At 42.3% G+C, this 17183-nt stretch overlaps 1 protein-coding gene and 1 non-coding gene across 6 annotated transcripts in view; both read left to right on the forward strand.

The window, feature by feature from the left end:
* TRIT1 (tRNA isopentenyltransferase 1) overlaps nt 1-9155 on the forward strand; it is a 40574-nt gene extending 31419 nt beyond the window's left edge. For 3 of the 5 annotated variants that reach the window (XM_045548161.1, XM_045548164.1, XM_045548163.1), the window contains 6 exons: nt 1681-1792; nt 2168-2280; nt 2533-2610; nt 5247-5356; nt 5666-5783; nt 8301-9155. In XM_045548161.1, the coding sequence (XP_045404117.1) occupies nt 1681-1792; nt 2168-2280; nt 2533-2610; nt 5247-5356; nt 5666-5783; nt 8301-8470 (701 nt within the window). In that variant the 3' untranslated portion in view covers nt 8471-9155. The remainder of the gene's footprint in view (nt 1-1680; nt 1793-2167; nt 2281-2532; nt 2611-5246; nt 5357-5665; nt 5784-8300) is intronic. The other 2 variants (XM_045548162.1, XR_006734193.1) reach the window with 2 other exon arrangements.
* A 7018-nt stretch (nt 9156-16173) lies between these two features.
* LOC123636290 lies at nt 16174-16339 on the forward strand. Its single transcript, XR_006734481.1, has one exon. It is a non-coding gene; the product is annotated as a small Cajal body-specific RNA 1 (non-coding RNA).
* The last annotated feature ends 844 nt before the right edge of the window (nt 16340-17183 follow it).

Raw genomic sequence — 17183 nt, forward strand, 5'->3', positions numbered from 1 at the left:
TTAGAGCATAAGTTACTGTATATAAAATGCTTAGAACCATGAGTGGCTCATAATAAGCACTAAAAATGTGTAAACTATTAATTGTATTATCATTATCATTATTTGTTGACTTAAATGTAGTGCCATTCCCCCAGGTGTCTGTCTGGAAAGGGAGGAAGGATAGCCCTGGCACTTAGGATAAGGTAGCAGGGGTGAGACAGGATGGAACGGGTGGAATGGGAAAGAGACTGCCATCCAGGGAAGGTCCAAAGGGGAAAGAGAAGGAAGCTTCCTGTGGAAGGAGGTCTGATCCCTGGATTGGCTGGAGGCTGGATCACTGATTATTCTAGAACCAGCAGGCCTGAGAAGTAGCTGTGATGATTAGCTCGCTAGCCTGATTGCATTTTGTTGCTAAAATATAATAATGCCCTGTGATAGTAGTAACTTACTTATCCAGCAAACATTCAATGAAGCATCAAGTATTCTGCGTACTACTTGGATTTCAGAGATAAATAAGAGGCAGTGCCTCCTCTTATGGAGCTGCCAGTCTAGTGGGGTGACAGACAAGGAAACAGATACTACAGTGTGATAAATGCAGGGCTAGAGATACATTCGGAGTGCTGTGGGGCCACAGAGAAGGGATGATGAATGTTCTCTAGGGGGAATAGGACCAATGTACAAAGGTAACCTATGAGCTAGGTCTGGAGAGATGAGATTATTATGTGGACAGGCAGTATAGTGTGGTGATTAAGAGCACAGGCTCTGAGGCAGACTGTCTGATTTCAAGTTCTTGATCTACCATCTTCTAGCTATGTGAGTTGTAAGACAAGTTAGTTACCTTTCTGTGGCCTAATTCTCTTATAAAGTGATGATAATAATAATAGTATATATCTCATAACTTCATTAAGGATTAAATGAATTTATATATACAAAGTGCTCAGAATGTGTCTGACACATGGTGGATCCTCAGTAAACACAAACTTTTTAGGAAGATAGGAAACAATTGTTGCAGGCCGAGACACAGCAATGGTAGAGATGTAGAAGAGCATAATTGAAGTGGTAAAAAATTTGTTAAATTAATCAGTTATAAATTTATAGAAGAATGAAATTTTTGTAAATAAAAACTTTTACTATAATTCAGCGTAAAATAATGGTATCTGATTCACAATAGAGCTGTGTTTGACCACGCTATCTGAACGATTATGACCTCTCAAGCTTTGCTCCTTTGTCTGGTTTAGTAATTCAGGATATATTTAGGATGGCATTGGATTAAAGTTTCTTGTTTCTATTCGAGGTGTCCTCTGGGGGATTCTTTAAAATAACACAAAGTTAGAGTACAATGACAAATTAAATGACAAAGAATTAAGGAAGGTAAACCAAGGGGTCTTCAGCCACCTCTTAAACACATTGGATATACATTCCGTATGAGAATAAAATATTTGTCCTTCATAACAGCTGTAGTTGTATTCTTTCTCTTTATACAACGAGAAGGCATGTGCTTGATTCTGGCTGTTTTTATTTGAAGTTGCAGAGTCTTAAGTGTGAGTAAATATAATGTGAATTACTATATAATCTGGATTCTGAATCCTTTCTTCCATTTGGACAGATTCTCTTTTTTGTGGCAGTCTGTTCATTCACCATAGAAGTGTATAGTAGGCACCTGTAACATGCTTGCTGGTTGATGGGCTAATTTGATTCAAGTTCTAGATGAGCGCTTGGATAAGAGGGTAGATGACATGCTTGCTGCTGGGCTCTTGGAGGAACTAAGAGATTTTCACAGACGCTATAATCAGAAGAATGCTTCAGAAAATAGGTGAGGATTTGGCTATTGCTCTGACCTACTCTCCATCTCTTGCCTGGGGTTGAAAGACCATAGACAAAATACTGGCTTTGGATCTACTTGTTTATTAGCCTTTGTCGTTGGCATTGTCAAGACTTGTTGGAAGGAGGTTTGGTATACTTGTTACAGTTGCAATTTTCTAATCTTTCAGACATTCCCAGGAGTTATTTTTCAAGGAAGTAACCTGGGAACTGGTGGGGAGGGGAGGGAAGAATTTCAGAGAGTCATTAATTGCTTAGAATCTCAGTTCCTCATCTGTGAAATGAAATGGCTCAACTAGGTCATCTCCAAGGCCCCTGCTAGCTTTCAGAAGCAATGGCTCATCTGCTGATGCTCTCCTGTTCCCAGCCAGGACTATCAACATGGTATCTTCCAATCAATTGGCTTCAAGGAATTTCACGAGTACCTGATCACTGAGGGAAAATGCACACCAGAGACTAGTAACCAGCTTCTAAAGAAAGGTGTGAATTCCTCCATCTAACCTAGTCTTGGACATCCTTGGGTGACAGAGTACCCTGCTGGTATGGTCTGAGAAAGAGCTGAGGCTAGAAGAGTACCAGATGGCTTTCAGCTCAGAATTGGGATTTTCATCCACCAAGTCTAACATTGTACTGCTGTGGCTGGTTTTCTCTTCTGCTGGGCTGGGAGGGTCTGCATCTCTGTAGGGTAAGAAGTGCTTACCTAGATGTTCTTATATCTACTGTATCTTTCAGGTATTGAGACTCTGAAACAAGTAACTAAGAGATATGCCCGGAAGCAAAACCGATGGGTTAAAAACCGTTTTTTGAGCAGTAAGTCTCATGTTTTTCTTAATCCCTGAGTCTGTTTTGAATAGAATATAGATGTCCTCAGCTAACCCAGAAAACGAACTTTAGTTTCTGGACCTGTTTGTTCTAAGATTTTGGAACTGACCTGGGGCAGGGTTGATTATGATTATCTAGGTATATTTTCTTGTGATGTCTCAGAAAAAAAAAATTAAGTTTTCATTGAGGAATCTGTCTTATGCCTCAAACAGATAGGTCCTGCAAACAGCTACAAACAAAATAGCAATGTCTTCTTAGCAGAGTTGATGTTCAAAGTTGATTTTAGCTTCAATTTTGTACCTGAAGAACAATCAGATTTCTATAGGGAGGATTTCCTGTTTACAATATCTTTTTGGCCAGATGAGCAGTATAAAAAGACAAAACAGGCCAGGTGTGGTGGCTCTTGCCTGTAATCTCAGCACTTTGGGAGGCTGAGGTGGGAGAATCACTTGAGGCCAGGAGTTTGAGGTTGAAGTGAGCTGTGATGATGCCACTGCACTCTAGCCCGGACAACAGAGTGAGATCTCATCTCCAAAAAAAAAAAAAAAAAAGACAAAGCCTTCACCGCTTCCCCCAGCATCTCCATCATGGCATCATGGTCACGTGCGTAGTGCTTCAGATTGTTCCAACTCTGTTCCAGCTGAAACTTTTGTTGAATAGCACTTTTAAGGGAAAGGAAAGGATATTTTTATTCATTGACCCTGTACTGTGTCTTTGGCACTAAATTTGATGCTATTCATTTATTATTGAGCCTTTGAGTAGGTGTTATTCTTTTCTTTTTACAGATAAGGAAATGAGGGCCTAGAGAAGTTAAATAACTTGCCCCAAATCCCCCAGCTAATAGGCAGTACTTTCTTCGTATGCTTTTTTTTTTCCCACATGATGTTGAGTGAATCTTCATATGCTTCCAGATCATCCCATGTCTACCTTTTGCTCTCAGTTACAGACAGGGCCAGCTGAAGCTTCCACTCCTGCTCTTTGATGCCCCTGAACATAATACACCTTGATCCATGTTGTTGATCACTAGATTGCTGACGTTATCTCTCCTAGCTCCCACCCTCTTCCTGAGCTTCCCATTGGAGTTCTGGTGCCAAAAGACTCTTTACATTGTCTTCTACTTATCCTGCTTTCTCTGCATGTAGAAGAAGGTAGAAGTCTTAGTGCCAGCTGAAGTGGAAGCTCAGTACTGTACTGCAGATTTCTAAGGTAGCTTCTCTTCTCCCCAAGCCTGACAATAAGTCTGTAACAAAGGAGTTTTTTGGTAATAAATTGAAACTTCCTCCTGTGGTAAAGCCATAATAACTCCTCCATCTCTGAGACAGGAGGAGCTGATGGCATAGTGTGTCATGTGCCTGTTCTTCATTCGTGTGTATGCCGGCACAGTCCTGGAGCTAGAGTGAAAGGCACAGCTGCCCTGTAAATCAGGAGCCGCATGCAATTGGCCAGGGCTGGTCTGCTGGGATATGGTTCTGGCAAGAAGCCAGAGGGACTTCCCCACCCCAGCTTGGCCTTGGACCCAAGCCAGAAATAGCAGCTGGGAGCCGAGAACTTGTTGAAAGGTGCTTAGACAGGGCACAGAAGCCCAACAAAGGGCTTAGAGGAGAAAGGAAAATGTAGAGTGGCCTGGAAACAGGTGCAGAGCTTAGCCAAGGCCAGGTGTGCTGTGGATGCTGCCTGCACCCTCCCAGTCTCACCTTTCCATGTGGTGGCAGGTGCAGCCCAGTCCAGTTTATGAACAATCTTATTTGTGGTTGGCACAATCAAAAGGCTAGCACCTGCCAGCCGTTGGCATCCCAAGGCCTTTGATGTTTTTGTCCATGGGGTTGATGCTCTTTGCCTTTGGGCAACTGACTTAGCTGTGGAAGGCAATTTAGTGTGTGTGTAGGCTGGGGAAGCTACCAGCAGAGACTAAACTCTTGCAACATGATTGGCTGAGATGGGTGAAATGTCCGTAAGCTGTACTCTTCGGTACCTCCAGTCTCATCTCCATTCAGAAATGTTTACCAGAATTTTTCTTGAATACCCTCTGGATCTGGTTCTTAAACGAAGGGGCTCAAATAGATATTTCCAAGGCTTCTTTCTAGTTCTCAGATTCAGTGGCTCATTGGCTGATACTATTCTGTTCCCAGCCCATGCTTATCAGCATGCTGTCAAGGAGTTTCACAAATACTAGGCTTCTAAAGGGATACGTGCAAACCCGAGACCTAAAGAAAGCTACAAACTCTCTTGCCACAGAGCGCCATCACTGTAAGATGATATAGAACTTAGAACAGGCACTCACTTAAAGCATTAGTTTCTTTCTTTCTATAATGTGCTTGCTATCTTTATATTGTAGCCCACACAGTGGTTATTAGACCTGTTACTCTATTCTGGTTTCCTGACTGATCTGGAAGATCCTGTACTCGAGTCTCTGGATTATACAGCTAGGCTTACTGGCTGCTGATCAGTGAAACCTCCAGGTCTTTTCTTGGATTGTGGTTCATGTTTCTGGTTAGAATAAGTATCATGGCAGAATATTTATTCCTTTGGCCCCTGTGTTTCCCTTGAGGATTTTGGAGTCCTGGGAGCAGAATAGATTGGGTCTTGGAGGCTGACCTCTCACAGCTTTTCTTTGTTACCATTAGGACCTGGTCCCAGTGTCCCCCCCGTATATGGCTTAGAGGTATCTGATGTCTCAAAGTGGGACGAGTCTGTTCTCGAACCTGCTCTTGGAATCGTGCAGAGTTTCATCCAGGTGATTATTAATCATGGTACAGTCTGTTGTCTGGTTTTCAGAGCACTTAACTTAGCTAATTGTTGCTATATTATGGAACCAAGCCTTCTTTTCCATGGAATAAAGCAGAAGGGCTTGCTGCTTTTAGGTGCCCGGAGGTTGCGTTTCTGCTATTACATTTAGAAAGGTTATTGCTAAAATGTGTACACAGCTCACCTGCTCTTTGGGGTGAGAAAAAGGAATCTTGGGAAAATCCCACTCCCCGTAATATCAAAGAAGTATATCCAAATCTCTTTGAATTGAATGCTCTCCCCACTTTTGTTCTTTTAGGGCCACAAGCCTGCAGCTGCTCCAATAAAGATGCCATATAGTGAAACTGAGAACAAGAGAAGTTATCACATGTGTGATTTCTGTGATCGAATCATCATTGGGGACCGTGAATGGGCAGGTAGAGTATGGGGAAGGTTATGGAGAAATCTGTAAGGGTGAGGTCACATTGACTTCATGAAATTTAAGGTCTTTGGTAGGTTGAACACTAGAGTCTATTTATTTGTAAAGGTACAGCCAGATTCCTCTAAGAGCCTGTGCCCAAATTCCTTGGAGGCTTCCCCCGATTGGGGAGTTGTCTCTGTATTCTGAAATTCAAAGGGAGATTAGATGCCCTCTAGCTTCAGCTGGAATAGATATTTTGTACTGAGAGGTCTGTGATTAACTTTCTCCTTTTTTTTTTTTTTTTGAGACAGAGTCTTGCTCTGTTGCCTGGGATAGAATGCTGTGGCATCAGCCTAGCTCACGGCAACCTCAAACTCCTGGGCTCAAGCAATCCTCCTGACTCAGCCTCCTGAATAGCTGGGACCACAGGCATGTGCCACCATGCCTGGCTAATTTTTTTTTTTTTTTTTTTTTTTTTTTTTTTCATTTTTAGTTGTCCGGCTAATTTCTTTCTATTTTTTTAGTAGAGACGGGGTCTCGCTCTTGCTGAGGCTGGTCTTGAACTCCTGACCTCGGCTTCCCAGAGTCCTAGGAAACTTTCTCCTTTGACTTTACAATCTTGCCTTAGAGGAGTTTAGTACTCAGTCGGGATAAGATAGGATTATAAGGGAAGCCAGGCAACTCCTCAAAGAGACTGGAAGAAGCAGAAGGGTAGCTGGGATGGGGCAGGAAGTGCAGTTACTACTCCCAATACATTCTTCAAAAGTGGTGTCTCTTCAGTAATTTTTGAGGTAGTATGTTAAAATGGTAGTAGTTGCTAAAACTGTGATGAAAAGATGTTAAGGGAAACTGTGGAGGCAAGCCTGTCAGGCATGTATAAAGAAGGTAGTCCCCCACCAACTCAAGGCCAGCCCCACCCTAGGGCTGCTTTAGAGCCTGGCTCTGCCTCTTCTGGCTTTGTAGGATTTCCGTTGTCTTCCAGTCAAATCCCAGAGGGCTTTGTCCCCAAGCCTTGAATTTACATGGTATTTAGAAACTGGTATAAGGCCCTCTCCTTTTAGGCACAGTGGGGCTTGTAGATTACCCAGCGGCTGGGATCCTTCTGTTCAGGGTACTGTTTTGCATGGGATTCTCAATGAAGTAGATTTTTCTCCTCATACCAACCAATAGAATGATTAGGTCTATTAACTGGTAACTCTGGCAAAATGAACTCCATTGTCAGAGACTGGGGATGGCTGTGATTGCCCAACCAGCAGAAGAAGCCTTGATTGTTGATTGTCCGTTGGTTTATAATGATGAAAGGGGAAGAGAAAGAGAGTGTCTGATTGTTTTTTCTAAAGGAAACTTGGTGGTTCGATTTGTCAAATGTCCTTCAGGGATAGCCTTAGAGAAGCAACATGTGTGAGCCTTTGTGAGCTTAGCTTGTGTAAGCCCTTCTGTAGTGCCATCTGTCAAGTCCTTGCTCCCATCTCCTGCTGTCATGGAGAGCCAGCCCAGAAGCCCTTTTTTTTTTGCCTTAGGCTCTAGCTGGAGAACAAAGCTGACTTTTTTCCCCAATTAAACTTTTCTTTGACTTCTAACCTTCCTTGCTTCTAAACCCTTAAAAATGATGTTTTTGATGTGTATAAAAGAGGATTTAATCTAGTCATCTCTTTAGGTGTTCCCAGATGAAATTTCCTTGAAAAAAGAACAGGATAGTAAAAATGAGCCTGTATGAGTTAGTCAGAAGGTGGGAACTGTCTTAGAAGTGACAGGTCAGCAGTTGATATCAGGCAACAGTGGCCTTTAAGCTTTACTGCTCTGTGGCCCCTCAGAAGAGATTGTCAGAGATGAATACCCCTTACTGTCTCCCTGGAGCATTGTGTGCTCAGAGAATAGGAGCTTTGCGGGGTAGTCATTCAAATGGCCTATCTGACCTGGGCATGGGGATGTCAGACTAGGAGGGACAACCTGGGAGAGCAGGGACGGACTGGGAAAGACAGCTGTGTTCCTCACCTCTCTGTAGGGCCAAGTGTTGCAGGCACGAGGCAGGACATACAGATGAGGATTTGAATTTCTAACTTTTTAACCTTATGAGTTGAAATGCATCTGTAACGGGAAGCCCCATGCCTTAGAGACCTGATTCTGGAAAGTAGGGTCTCTTTTTAAAGCTATAGGTCTAAGCGAAAGCATTTACCTGCTGTGTGACCTTAGACTTGGACAAAATATAAGACCTCTCTGAACTTTAGTTTCCCCTTCTACAAAATGAGCAAAATGGTTCCGTCGTCCTGCAAGACGATTGTAAGGATTAGTGATGTAAAGTACCTAGCAAGGAGCACTTGATATGTGATAGCTCACTCTAGTTTGCTGGCTAGCTGGCCATGTAATTTATTCTTCCCTTAAAAATGCTAAGCAGCTATACCAATACATGTGTCGATCCTGTTATTTATTGTTAAAGAAAAGGATTGTATAGTTAATTTTATTTGCTTCTGGGATTAATTCTAGAAAATTTTAATGAGTTTTTTATTTGGTTGGTTTGTTTTTGTCTTATCAGCACATACAAAATCCAAATCCCACTTGCACCAACTGAAGAAAAGAAGAAGGCTGGACTCAGATGCTGTCAACACCATAGAAAGTCAGAGTATTTCCCCAGACCGTGACAAAGAGCTTAAAGAGAAGGGATCCCCAGGGCAGAGTGATCAAGAGCTGAAACCCAACATTTAAGAGACGCGTCCAGTGGCCTTTGCAGAGGTGGCGGGGATCCAGTTCAGGAGGGGGGGGTGTCTCTGTCTCCCTGTCTGGACTGAGGAGTGCTGTGCAGAAAGCTCCCAGCGTTTTCTTTCATTCAGTGGCACGGGCACGGTTTTATAGCCTCGTGTTCTCTCTAATGGAACCAGCAGGTCTTGTCAGCTCCTTGTGTGGCTGATGTGTCTGGTAATGATGTAGTTCAGAAAGGGATTTTTTTTCTTTGAACCTTAAAGCTTCTATTTTTAAAAGAGGCACAGACTGTACAGTTTTATACGTGAGGATCTTTTTAGTGGTGACTACTAGGATTCACTATATCCCTTAAAAGAAGTTTTTATATCCCTGACTCTGGCTAAAATTATCTAATTTCCAGATGCTTTTGTAGATGACTGAAGTATTGTGAACCACAAATTAGGAGTTCTGGATTTGAGTGAATGGCAGGAATGGACCAGCTCCAGTGAGATGATTAAGTGAACCAACCAGTTCTTGGAATTCCACAAAGAAGGGGAGAATCAGCAGCCTGAGGTAGCTGTGACAAGGGCCTTGAAGACTAAAGACTTTGAAATTTGTTGAGCTGCTCCTGTATGATCCTGTCACTGCTGTCTTTCTGAATTGGGAAGTCTATATTTGTATTGAAAGGTAAATAAAGAAAAAGTTTGCAAGAGCCTCTTTAATCCTTAAAAAAAATATATATGTCCATGTCTGGTTTATATACAACATGTCCTATTATCAACATGATAGCTTTTTTTTAAAATTGACATTCTTCATAGATCATGCAGTCTGTTCATTTATGTAGCAGATGTTTATTGAGCACTTATATATTACTTGAAGACATTTGGAGAAGGTCTTTTATTGAAGATTTATTATTTCCAGTTGAAACCCTCTTTCTGGAGTGATCTGAGCTAACAGCAGTGTTAAATATTTATTTATATAACATAAAATAAAGTATTCTTAAGTGTACAATGCAGTGACTTTGATTATATTGACATTGCTGTGCAACCATCACCGCTGTTTATTTCCAGAACTTTTTTGTCACTCTAAACAGAAAACTCTGTACTCCTTAAGCAGTAACTCCCCACTCAAATATATTTTATTTGTTCAGAATCTACTATATGAGAGTTCCTGGACTAGGCTAGAGGGAATGCAGAGATGAGATGTGGACCTTGCTGTCAGGGAGCTTATAAATAATCATGTGTGTAGATAAACAACCAACCTAGGCAAGAAATTATCAAAGCCATTAAAGCTCTGTAGATTTTCCATTTAGAGGGAAGAGGAAGGGATCATAGAAGAAGGATCATTTCTGCTGGACCTTAAGAAGCAATTCTTGGTACATGTATTGTTACCTATGCATACAAGATTACATAGAGGAGAAGGTAGAGTAAAAAAACTAACTTAATTGACCTTTTTAACAGTGCTGAATTCCAGAGCCTCACTTTAACTGATTTGAATCTCAAGAATAAATTTATTCTGTGGTCAAAGAAGAAATCATCCTTGTATCCACCTGGTCTTGTTCTTAACATGATATAATTTTCTCAGTTTCTTAACTGCTTTAGGCCCTAATAGGGTGGGAAGCCACATCTTCCCGCTGGGAGTGGAGATGAGTACTTGCCGTGAGCCAAGCAGTGCACTTTATGTACATTATCTTCTCCCACAGCCCTGGGAGGGAGACGCTGTTCCCATTGCTGTGGCCAGCAGGGAAGCCGAGGCTCAGCAAAGGAGCATAGCCAGGAAGTGGCAGAGCTGGAGTGGCGGTGAGGCCGGTAGACTTGTACTATAAAGAACGGTATTAAGCTGGCTGTTCTTAGGGAGGAAACTTAGTCTCAAATGTTTTCCACTCAATTGCTAAATATGTTTTAAAGCTTAAAAAAGTATCAGTGGACAAACAGGAAAAACTAGTTTTAATAATTCTACCTCAAAAAGCGTTTAATCCTTCCATCTGCAATACCTGGAGCAGTAACTTCTCATTGAACTCATTGTTATCTCTATGGCAATTGGAAATAAGGAGTTTTTTACCAAAAAAAATCAAAGTGCCTAATATTTATGAAGCATCTATTATTAAGTTCAAGGCATTGTGGTTGGGCCTAGTGCCCATATACTTAGAAACTGTAAATTCAGCAAGATGGAATTCCTTCAACAGCAGCAAAGAACCTGGGAAGGCAGAACACGCCTTAGAGATCTGCTCGCTGCTCTGGTCTGACGTATCGCCCTGCGTAGGTTCCACTTCTTTGCCTGCTGCCCTCTGAATGGCTTTGCTGTTGAATGTAGGGAAGGAAAGTAATTCTGTCTTGTGATTGTCATAAATATAGAGATGAAAGAATCCTTAACCCCTTCTTGTACAGAGGGGGGAACTGGGGCCCAAAACATGGGTGTTCTACAGTTACAGAGCAGTTTGTGGCAAAGCCAGGACATCCCAGGTCACCTCTCTTACATGACTACTATATCTCATGCCAGATCTCATTTGAGAGCTGAGAAGTACCACAGAGACCAGCTCTGGGCTATTTGCTCAGCCTGGAGTGAGGATGAGGAATGCCGCTTTGCATCATCTGGCATCATCTGGCCGCAGCTGATCCCCGGACGAGCAGAGCCTTCCAGCCCAGATACCCAGAGTCTTCAGTCCCACACAGCAGCAGTGCTATCTAAATGGCCTTCGTAATTGATTCTAACACTCCGCGAGCTATTGGGTTCATCTACTTCTTTCAGTAAAAATCTGGATTAGGCTTTAGATACTACTTACAGTTTAGCCAATGTTGTTTTAAGTGGGTAGCAAGGACTTTGAAGAGGGAGCTGGATTATTAGGACTAAGAAGGAGAACAGCTCATCTGTAGTCCAGGTCGGTGGTTTGCTCCTTTGTAACACTCAGTAATTATTTGTGTTCTTAGCCTTAGTTCCACATTCTACAAAGAGGATTTTTCTGCTTAAAACACACAGTGTAACATTAAAAAACAACAGCTACCCCCCCATACACACAAATGCATGAAAGCAAGCTTTTATGAATGCAGTGAACAGTCTGTGTCCCCAGCACCTAGAAACAAATATTTGTGGAAGTAATTACACAAAAGCATAAAAGTCAAGTGGGTCTCTACATAAGTGATCTGCTTCAATCCTTAAATACCCTTTAACACGATGGAGAAATCTTGGGATGGTAGCCACAGGCAGGAATTTCGTTATTTGATTATCACCTACTTGGGCAGTTAGGGCTGTTTTCTAAAATGATGGCTAACTGGTTATTTATACAGCTATCCTGAATGTGTACAAAGGGAAGCTACATGGTTGTGTTAGGGTAAAAGGCTAAGTTGCTGTAACAAAGACACTCAATGATACAGTGGCTTAAAGAACAAAGAAGTTCATTCTTTCTCACATAACAGCTCTGAAGGGAGTTAACGTGTCTAAAGTGAGCAGTCCAGGTCACTGGGGCAGCTCTGGTCCAAATGGTCATTCAGGGACACAGGTTCCTTGTCTCATGTTGCTTCCACATCCTCTGGAGCATTGTCCTCATCTGCTGTGTGCTGGAAGCTGGGTCATCACTGGTCTCAGCCGGTGGGAAGGAGCAAAGGAGCAGGGAGAGGGGCCCACTGCCTGAAGGCCTACCCGGCAGTGGCAGGCATACTTCTGCATGCATTCGCACTTTCCATTGGCAAGAACTTAGTCCTCTGGCCACACCTACCTGCCAGGGAGGCTGAGAAATGTAGTCAAACCTTGTGCCAAGAAGGAATGGGAGAACAGATTTTGGTGGACAACTTGCAGTCTCCACTAAATTGGTATCTTGGAAAGAGCACTGAATTCCAGGCTCATTTAACTAATTAACTCTGTTAGTTTGCTAGGGGCAAATCTATTTTCCCATCTGTGAAATTAGTGAATTGTGTGAGCTGACCTATGAAATATTTCAAAAAGTAAAGCTTGACAAAATCCTGGCTGGTGGGGCTTTTAGGATGAGAATAAAAAAGCATTATAGGAAATGTGAGACTGTATGAGCCTTAGAGCCAATGGCTGATACTTTAAAAATGATGGGGAAGAAAGAAAGCATTTTGCTGGCATTGTGGAATAACTGAACTAATGACCACCTATCTCCAGCCTTTGTTTTATTGGGAGTTGGGGGAGGGAAAAAAAGAAAGAAATTGCTATTTGTATTTGCAACTGAACACTTTCCTATCTAATACACTATCTGTGTGACCTTGGGAAAATTGCTTAAGCAGCTTCAGTTTCCTCATGTATAAAATGGTGTTATCTCCTCCAGGGAACATGGTAAAGATTAAATGAGGTAGGTCCTTTTATAAATAGAGTGTTTTGGCACCATAGTGCCCAGTAAACAGTAAGTATTGATTGGATTTATTTGCTTCATTGGGGAAAAATTGTTAATGCTACTAAAGGGTTGGCTTATGGTATGGTGTCAGTTCTTAAGTTATCAGGGCAAGCTCTGACTCAAAACTGACTAGTTTGGTGGACCAAAGTGCTAATGGCCAAAAGTGGTGCCTCAGGGTTTTATCTGCCACCCAACTTGGCTTCAGCTATTAGCTCTTATTTGTTGTTTTAACACGTATGATTTCTTCCATGGGCCAGCGCATTTGCTTGAACTGTTTTCTTCACCTGAAATGCCCTTTCCTCTAGTCTTTACCTAGTGAACTTCTACACATCCTTCAAGGCCCAGAGAGCTGATGTCCTCTCCTTCGAAAAAGCTTCCTTGACTCCTCCAGGGAGGCTTAGTTCCTCTTTCCTATGTGTTCCCTGGCAGTTTATATGTAATAGTATGAATATTAGCAGGTACTTATATAGCACTGCATGTTCTAAGTACTTTTACACATATTAACTCATTTAATCCTCACAACAGCCCTATGAGGTAGTATCATCATTATTAATATTAGCTCTATTTTACAACTGAGGAAACTGAGTAGAGCAGGTAAGTGATTTTCCCAGGGGCAAGCTGGGATTTGAAAGTAGGTGGGTGACTCCAAAGTCTGTGTCCCACCTCCTCATTGCTCTGCTATAGCACACATTATCTGTAACTACCTCTTACTCCTGTTGCAAAGTAACTTCTGCCGGGATGTGGGTCCTATGTTAAGACTACTGTGGGACATAGAGCTGGCACCCAGTAGACACTGAGGCTGACTCCTGCAAGGCACATCTTGTGTCTAGACATAAGCATGGCTGCTCTTCACTGAGTGCTCGCTGTATGCTGGGCATTGCGTGCTAAGCACATGCGTAGCTTACAGTGATTCCTTAAAGCAGATAGACCAGGTAATTTATTATCACCATTTTGTAAACAACCAGACCTACCCAGAGAGCTTAATTAACGGTGGCTGGCACAGAGTAGACAAGCAAACATTTGCTAAGTACTGAAAAGAAAGCTCAGGGAGGGCAGGGATTTTGTCCATTGTTCACTGCTTTATCCCTGGCACCTATAAGAACCTGCTGCTTGAAGGCACTCGGCTAAAACGTGTGTGTGTGTGTGTTTTCCTTTAAGCGAGTCTCTTGTTTTTTTCTAGGTTGATTGATGTATAATTGACAAAATTGCATTTAAAGTGTGCAATGTGATGATATGTGTATATATTGTGAGGTGATTGCCACACAAGTTAGTTAACACACCCAGGAAACATTTGTTGAGCTAGGATTTGAAGTCAATTTGGGCTGACTCCTCACTCATGCTCTAACCACTATATACTTCAGCAAGGGCATTCCTTTGGGGTTTCTTAAATGTACAAATTACTTACATCCCACCTACTTCTGAAAAGGAACTAAGGGACGAAAAAGCAAAAAAGATTCCTGAAGAACTATTAATACTAATGTGTTTATGTTCGTTAAAACTCGTGGTAACAAATGTAACAAGCCCAACTCAAACTAACTTAAGCAAAAAGGTGAATTTGTGATTGGGCTACAGAGGTATCTCATCAAATTCAAGGACAGGGAAGCATCTAGACTCCAGGTACAACTTGTACTACCTAATCGACCCCCTCTCTCCCTTCTGTGCAGGTCAGCTCACTCCTCTCACTGCAAATAGGCTTTCTCCACGTGGCAGGAGACGGGGCTGCTGGGAGAGCTTGAGCTTCACCTTGTACAGCTTTGCAAATGGGGAGAGATTGTGCTGACGTTTCTTTTGGTTCTAAGTTCAAAAGTCCCAGGACTCCTCATATCCATTAGGATGGCTACTGTCAAAAAACCAGAAAAATAACATGTGTTGGTGAAGATGTGGGTAAATTGGAACTCTGTGCACTGTTGGTGAGAATGTGAAATGGTGCAGCCACTGTGGAAAAATAGAATTAGTTTCTCAAAAAAATTAAAAATAGAATTGCCATATGATCCAGTAGTCCCCACTCTGGGTATATATCTGAAAGAACCGAAAGCAGGCTCTTCCAAGAGATATTTGTACAAAGCTGCATTATTCACAATAGCTAAGGGGTAGAAGCAACCCAAGGTGTCTAAGAAGGGATGAATGGATAAAATGTGGTATGTACGCATGATAGAATATTTAGCCTTAAGAAGGAAGGTAATTCTGACATATTACAACATGGATGAACATGGAGGACATCATGCTGAATGAAATAAGCCAGTCACAAAAAGACAAATTTATGGTATGATCCCACTTATGTGAGGTATCTAGAGTAGTCAGATTCATAGAAATAGAATGTTCGGTGGTTGCCAGGCCTGGGGGGATGGGCAAATGGGGAATTGTTTAATGGGTTAGAGTTTTAGTTTTGTAAGATGAAAAAGTTCTGGAGATTGGTTGTGCAACAATGTGAATATGCTCAACATTACTGTACACTTAAAATGGTTAAGATGGTAAATTTTATGTGTATTTTACCACAGTTAAAAGTCCCAGGAACAGAATCCATAGTCCAGCTTGGGTCTAGTGCTTACCCTGAGTCCCATCAGCCAGGCTGGAGATGAATCCCTGAAAGGATAGGGTGGTTCCTATGGAGACCAAATGGATGGAGTGGAGGTGGAGTGATTCCCAGAAGGGTGTGTGGGTTGGTGGGAGGGGAGGGCCCCCGGGCAGACAAGCAGTGGATGCCCACTGTGGAGTTACTGCCTGCTTGTCAGGAAGCCACTTGCTTTTCTTGCAGCAGGGCTGAGCTTAAGCTAAGTCCAAACACCATCTGGGTAGTACTTGCCATTATCTTCATCATGAGATATCTATAATAGTCACTCCTTACAAATTTATAGTTCAGTATGATTTTAACAGAGCTATGTATCTCATTAGTCCTTGTCATAAACCTTTGAAGTAGTTTCTACAAATGAAGAAACAGACTCTAACAAAGGCTTGGTGTTCAGTTGTAATGGACTAAATGCCAATTTAAACTAATTTCGGTATAAAGGAGGATTTATTGGCTCATGGAATCCAAGAGTCAAACAACTGAGCCCCTTCCGAAGGACGGGCAAGGAACAGCTGGGCCTCAGGAACAACTGCCACCAAGGACTCAGACACCTCCAGCCCTGTATGGCTCATGTCTCTTCTCTGTGTGCTGACTTCACTTTTTTCTCCATGCAAACCAGCTTTCTTCAAATGGTCATTAGAACCTTCCACACCTCAACATCTTATAGCTTTTCCCCACTGCAAAGAAGTGGACTGAGTCCCCGAGTTTAAAATCTCAGGGAAAGACTCTGAGTTGAATTCTGCTGTCCACTTTTGGATTAAGCAGGAGAGTCTGCCATCTAAGAACACGGCCACTCCCTGTAGAACTGTATAACTTCAGCACTTGATACTAACCGAGCTATCTATATCCTAGTCTTGTGTCAAAGGCTTGTGATGTGTTGTGATAGCTGGGTTTAAGAAGTGCAATATTAAAACAAAAGCCATGAGCCTTTTAAGCCCAGTGTGTAAAGAGACACTCTGAGTTATAACTCAAAGGCACAACTAGAGATGAAGAAAAAAAATGTATGACTAGAATGGGCCTAGGGGGAAAAAGAGTTTTCAGAAAGATGGTGGGGATGGGATGGGTGCTGAGTAAACCAAACAGTAAGCGTCCACACCAGTGACACAGAGTAAGTGGCAGACAGGAGAGAAACCCAGGTCTTCTGACTACAACCCTCACTAGCACAAGCTAACTGCTAAGTACTTCCCACCCAAAAGGGAGGCCCTATCTCTGCAAGGGCCCTGGGAGAGAGCATTACCAGATGTGGGACTAGGGTCGGACTTTGAGTCACCAGAAGTTGGGTGATGAGCCACCTGAAAGCAAGACTTAAGGGAAAACCATTTAGGCCTATGTCTTCTGCCTGTGCTTCCTCATTAGTATCAAGGGGATCAAGGATGAAGACTTAAATAAATGTTATTTGTGGATTCAAAAATGTCTGTCCTGCCATATCTGCATAATGAGATGGAGTTGCATGGAAGCTGGTGGGTTCCTGACACCAGGAAGTACCAGCCCGCCCCCTCCAGGATTTTGCAACCAGAAGCTTCAGGTGCTTTTAAAAAACTATTTAATATCTTCTTATTAGTGACATTCATGGCTTTGCATTGTTTTAGATGCCAGCATGTAAAGGGTGCAGAGAATTCAGTGATCATGTTTCAGTGGTTTTCAAACTTGTTTTAGTTGTGGATCCTTTTTTTTTTTTTTTTCACTTCCCTCAAATCATGCATGAATTCCAATATATAATAGAGATCAAAGTAGAGCAACTTGGGAAGTAGAGCATCTGGATGGGGCACACAGTCCTTTGGTCCCTCTGATTTAGTCTCCTCCCCTGTGAGGCATACACTGAAAAT

Source organism: Lemur catta, chromosome 3 (assembly GCF_020740605.2).
Source record: "Lemur catta isolate mLemCat1 chromosome 3, mLemCat1.pri, whole genome shotgun sequence".
Taxonomy (NCBI): domain Eukaryota; kingdom Metazoa; phylum Chordata; class Mammalia; order Primates; family Lemuridae; genus Lemur; species Lemur catta.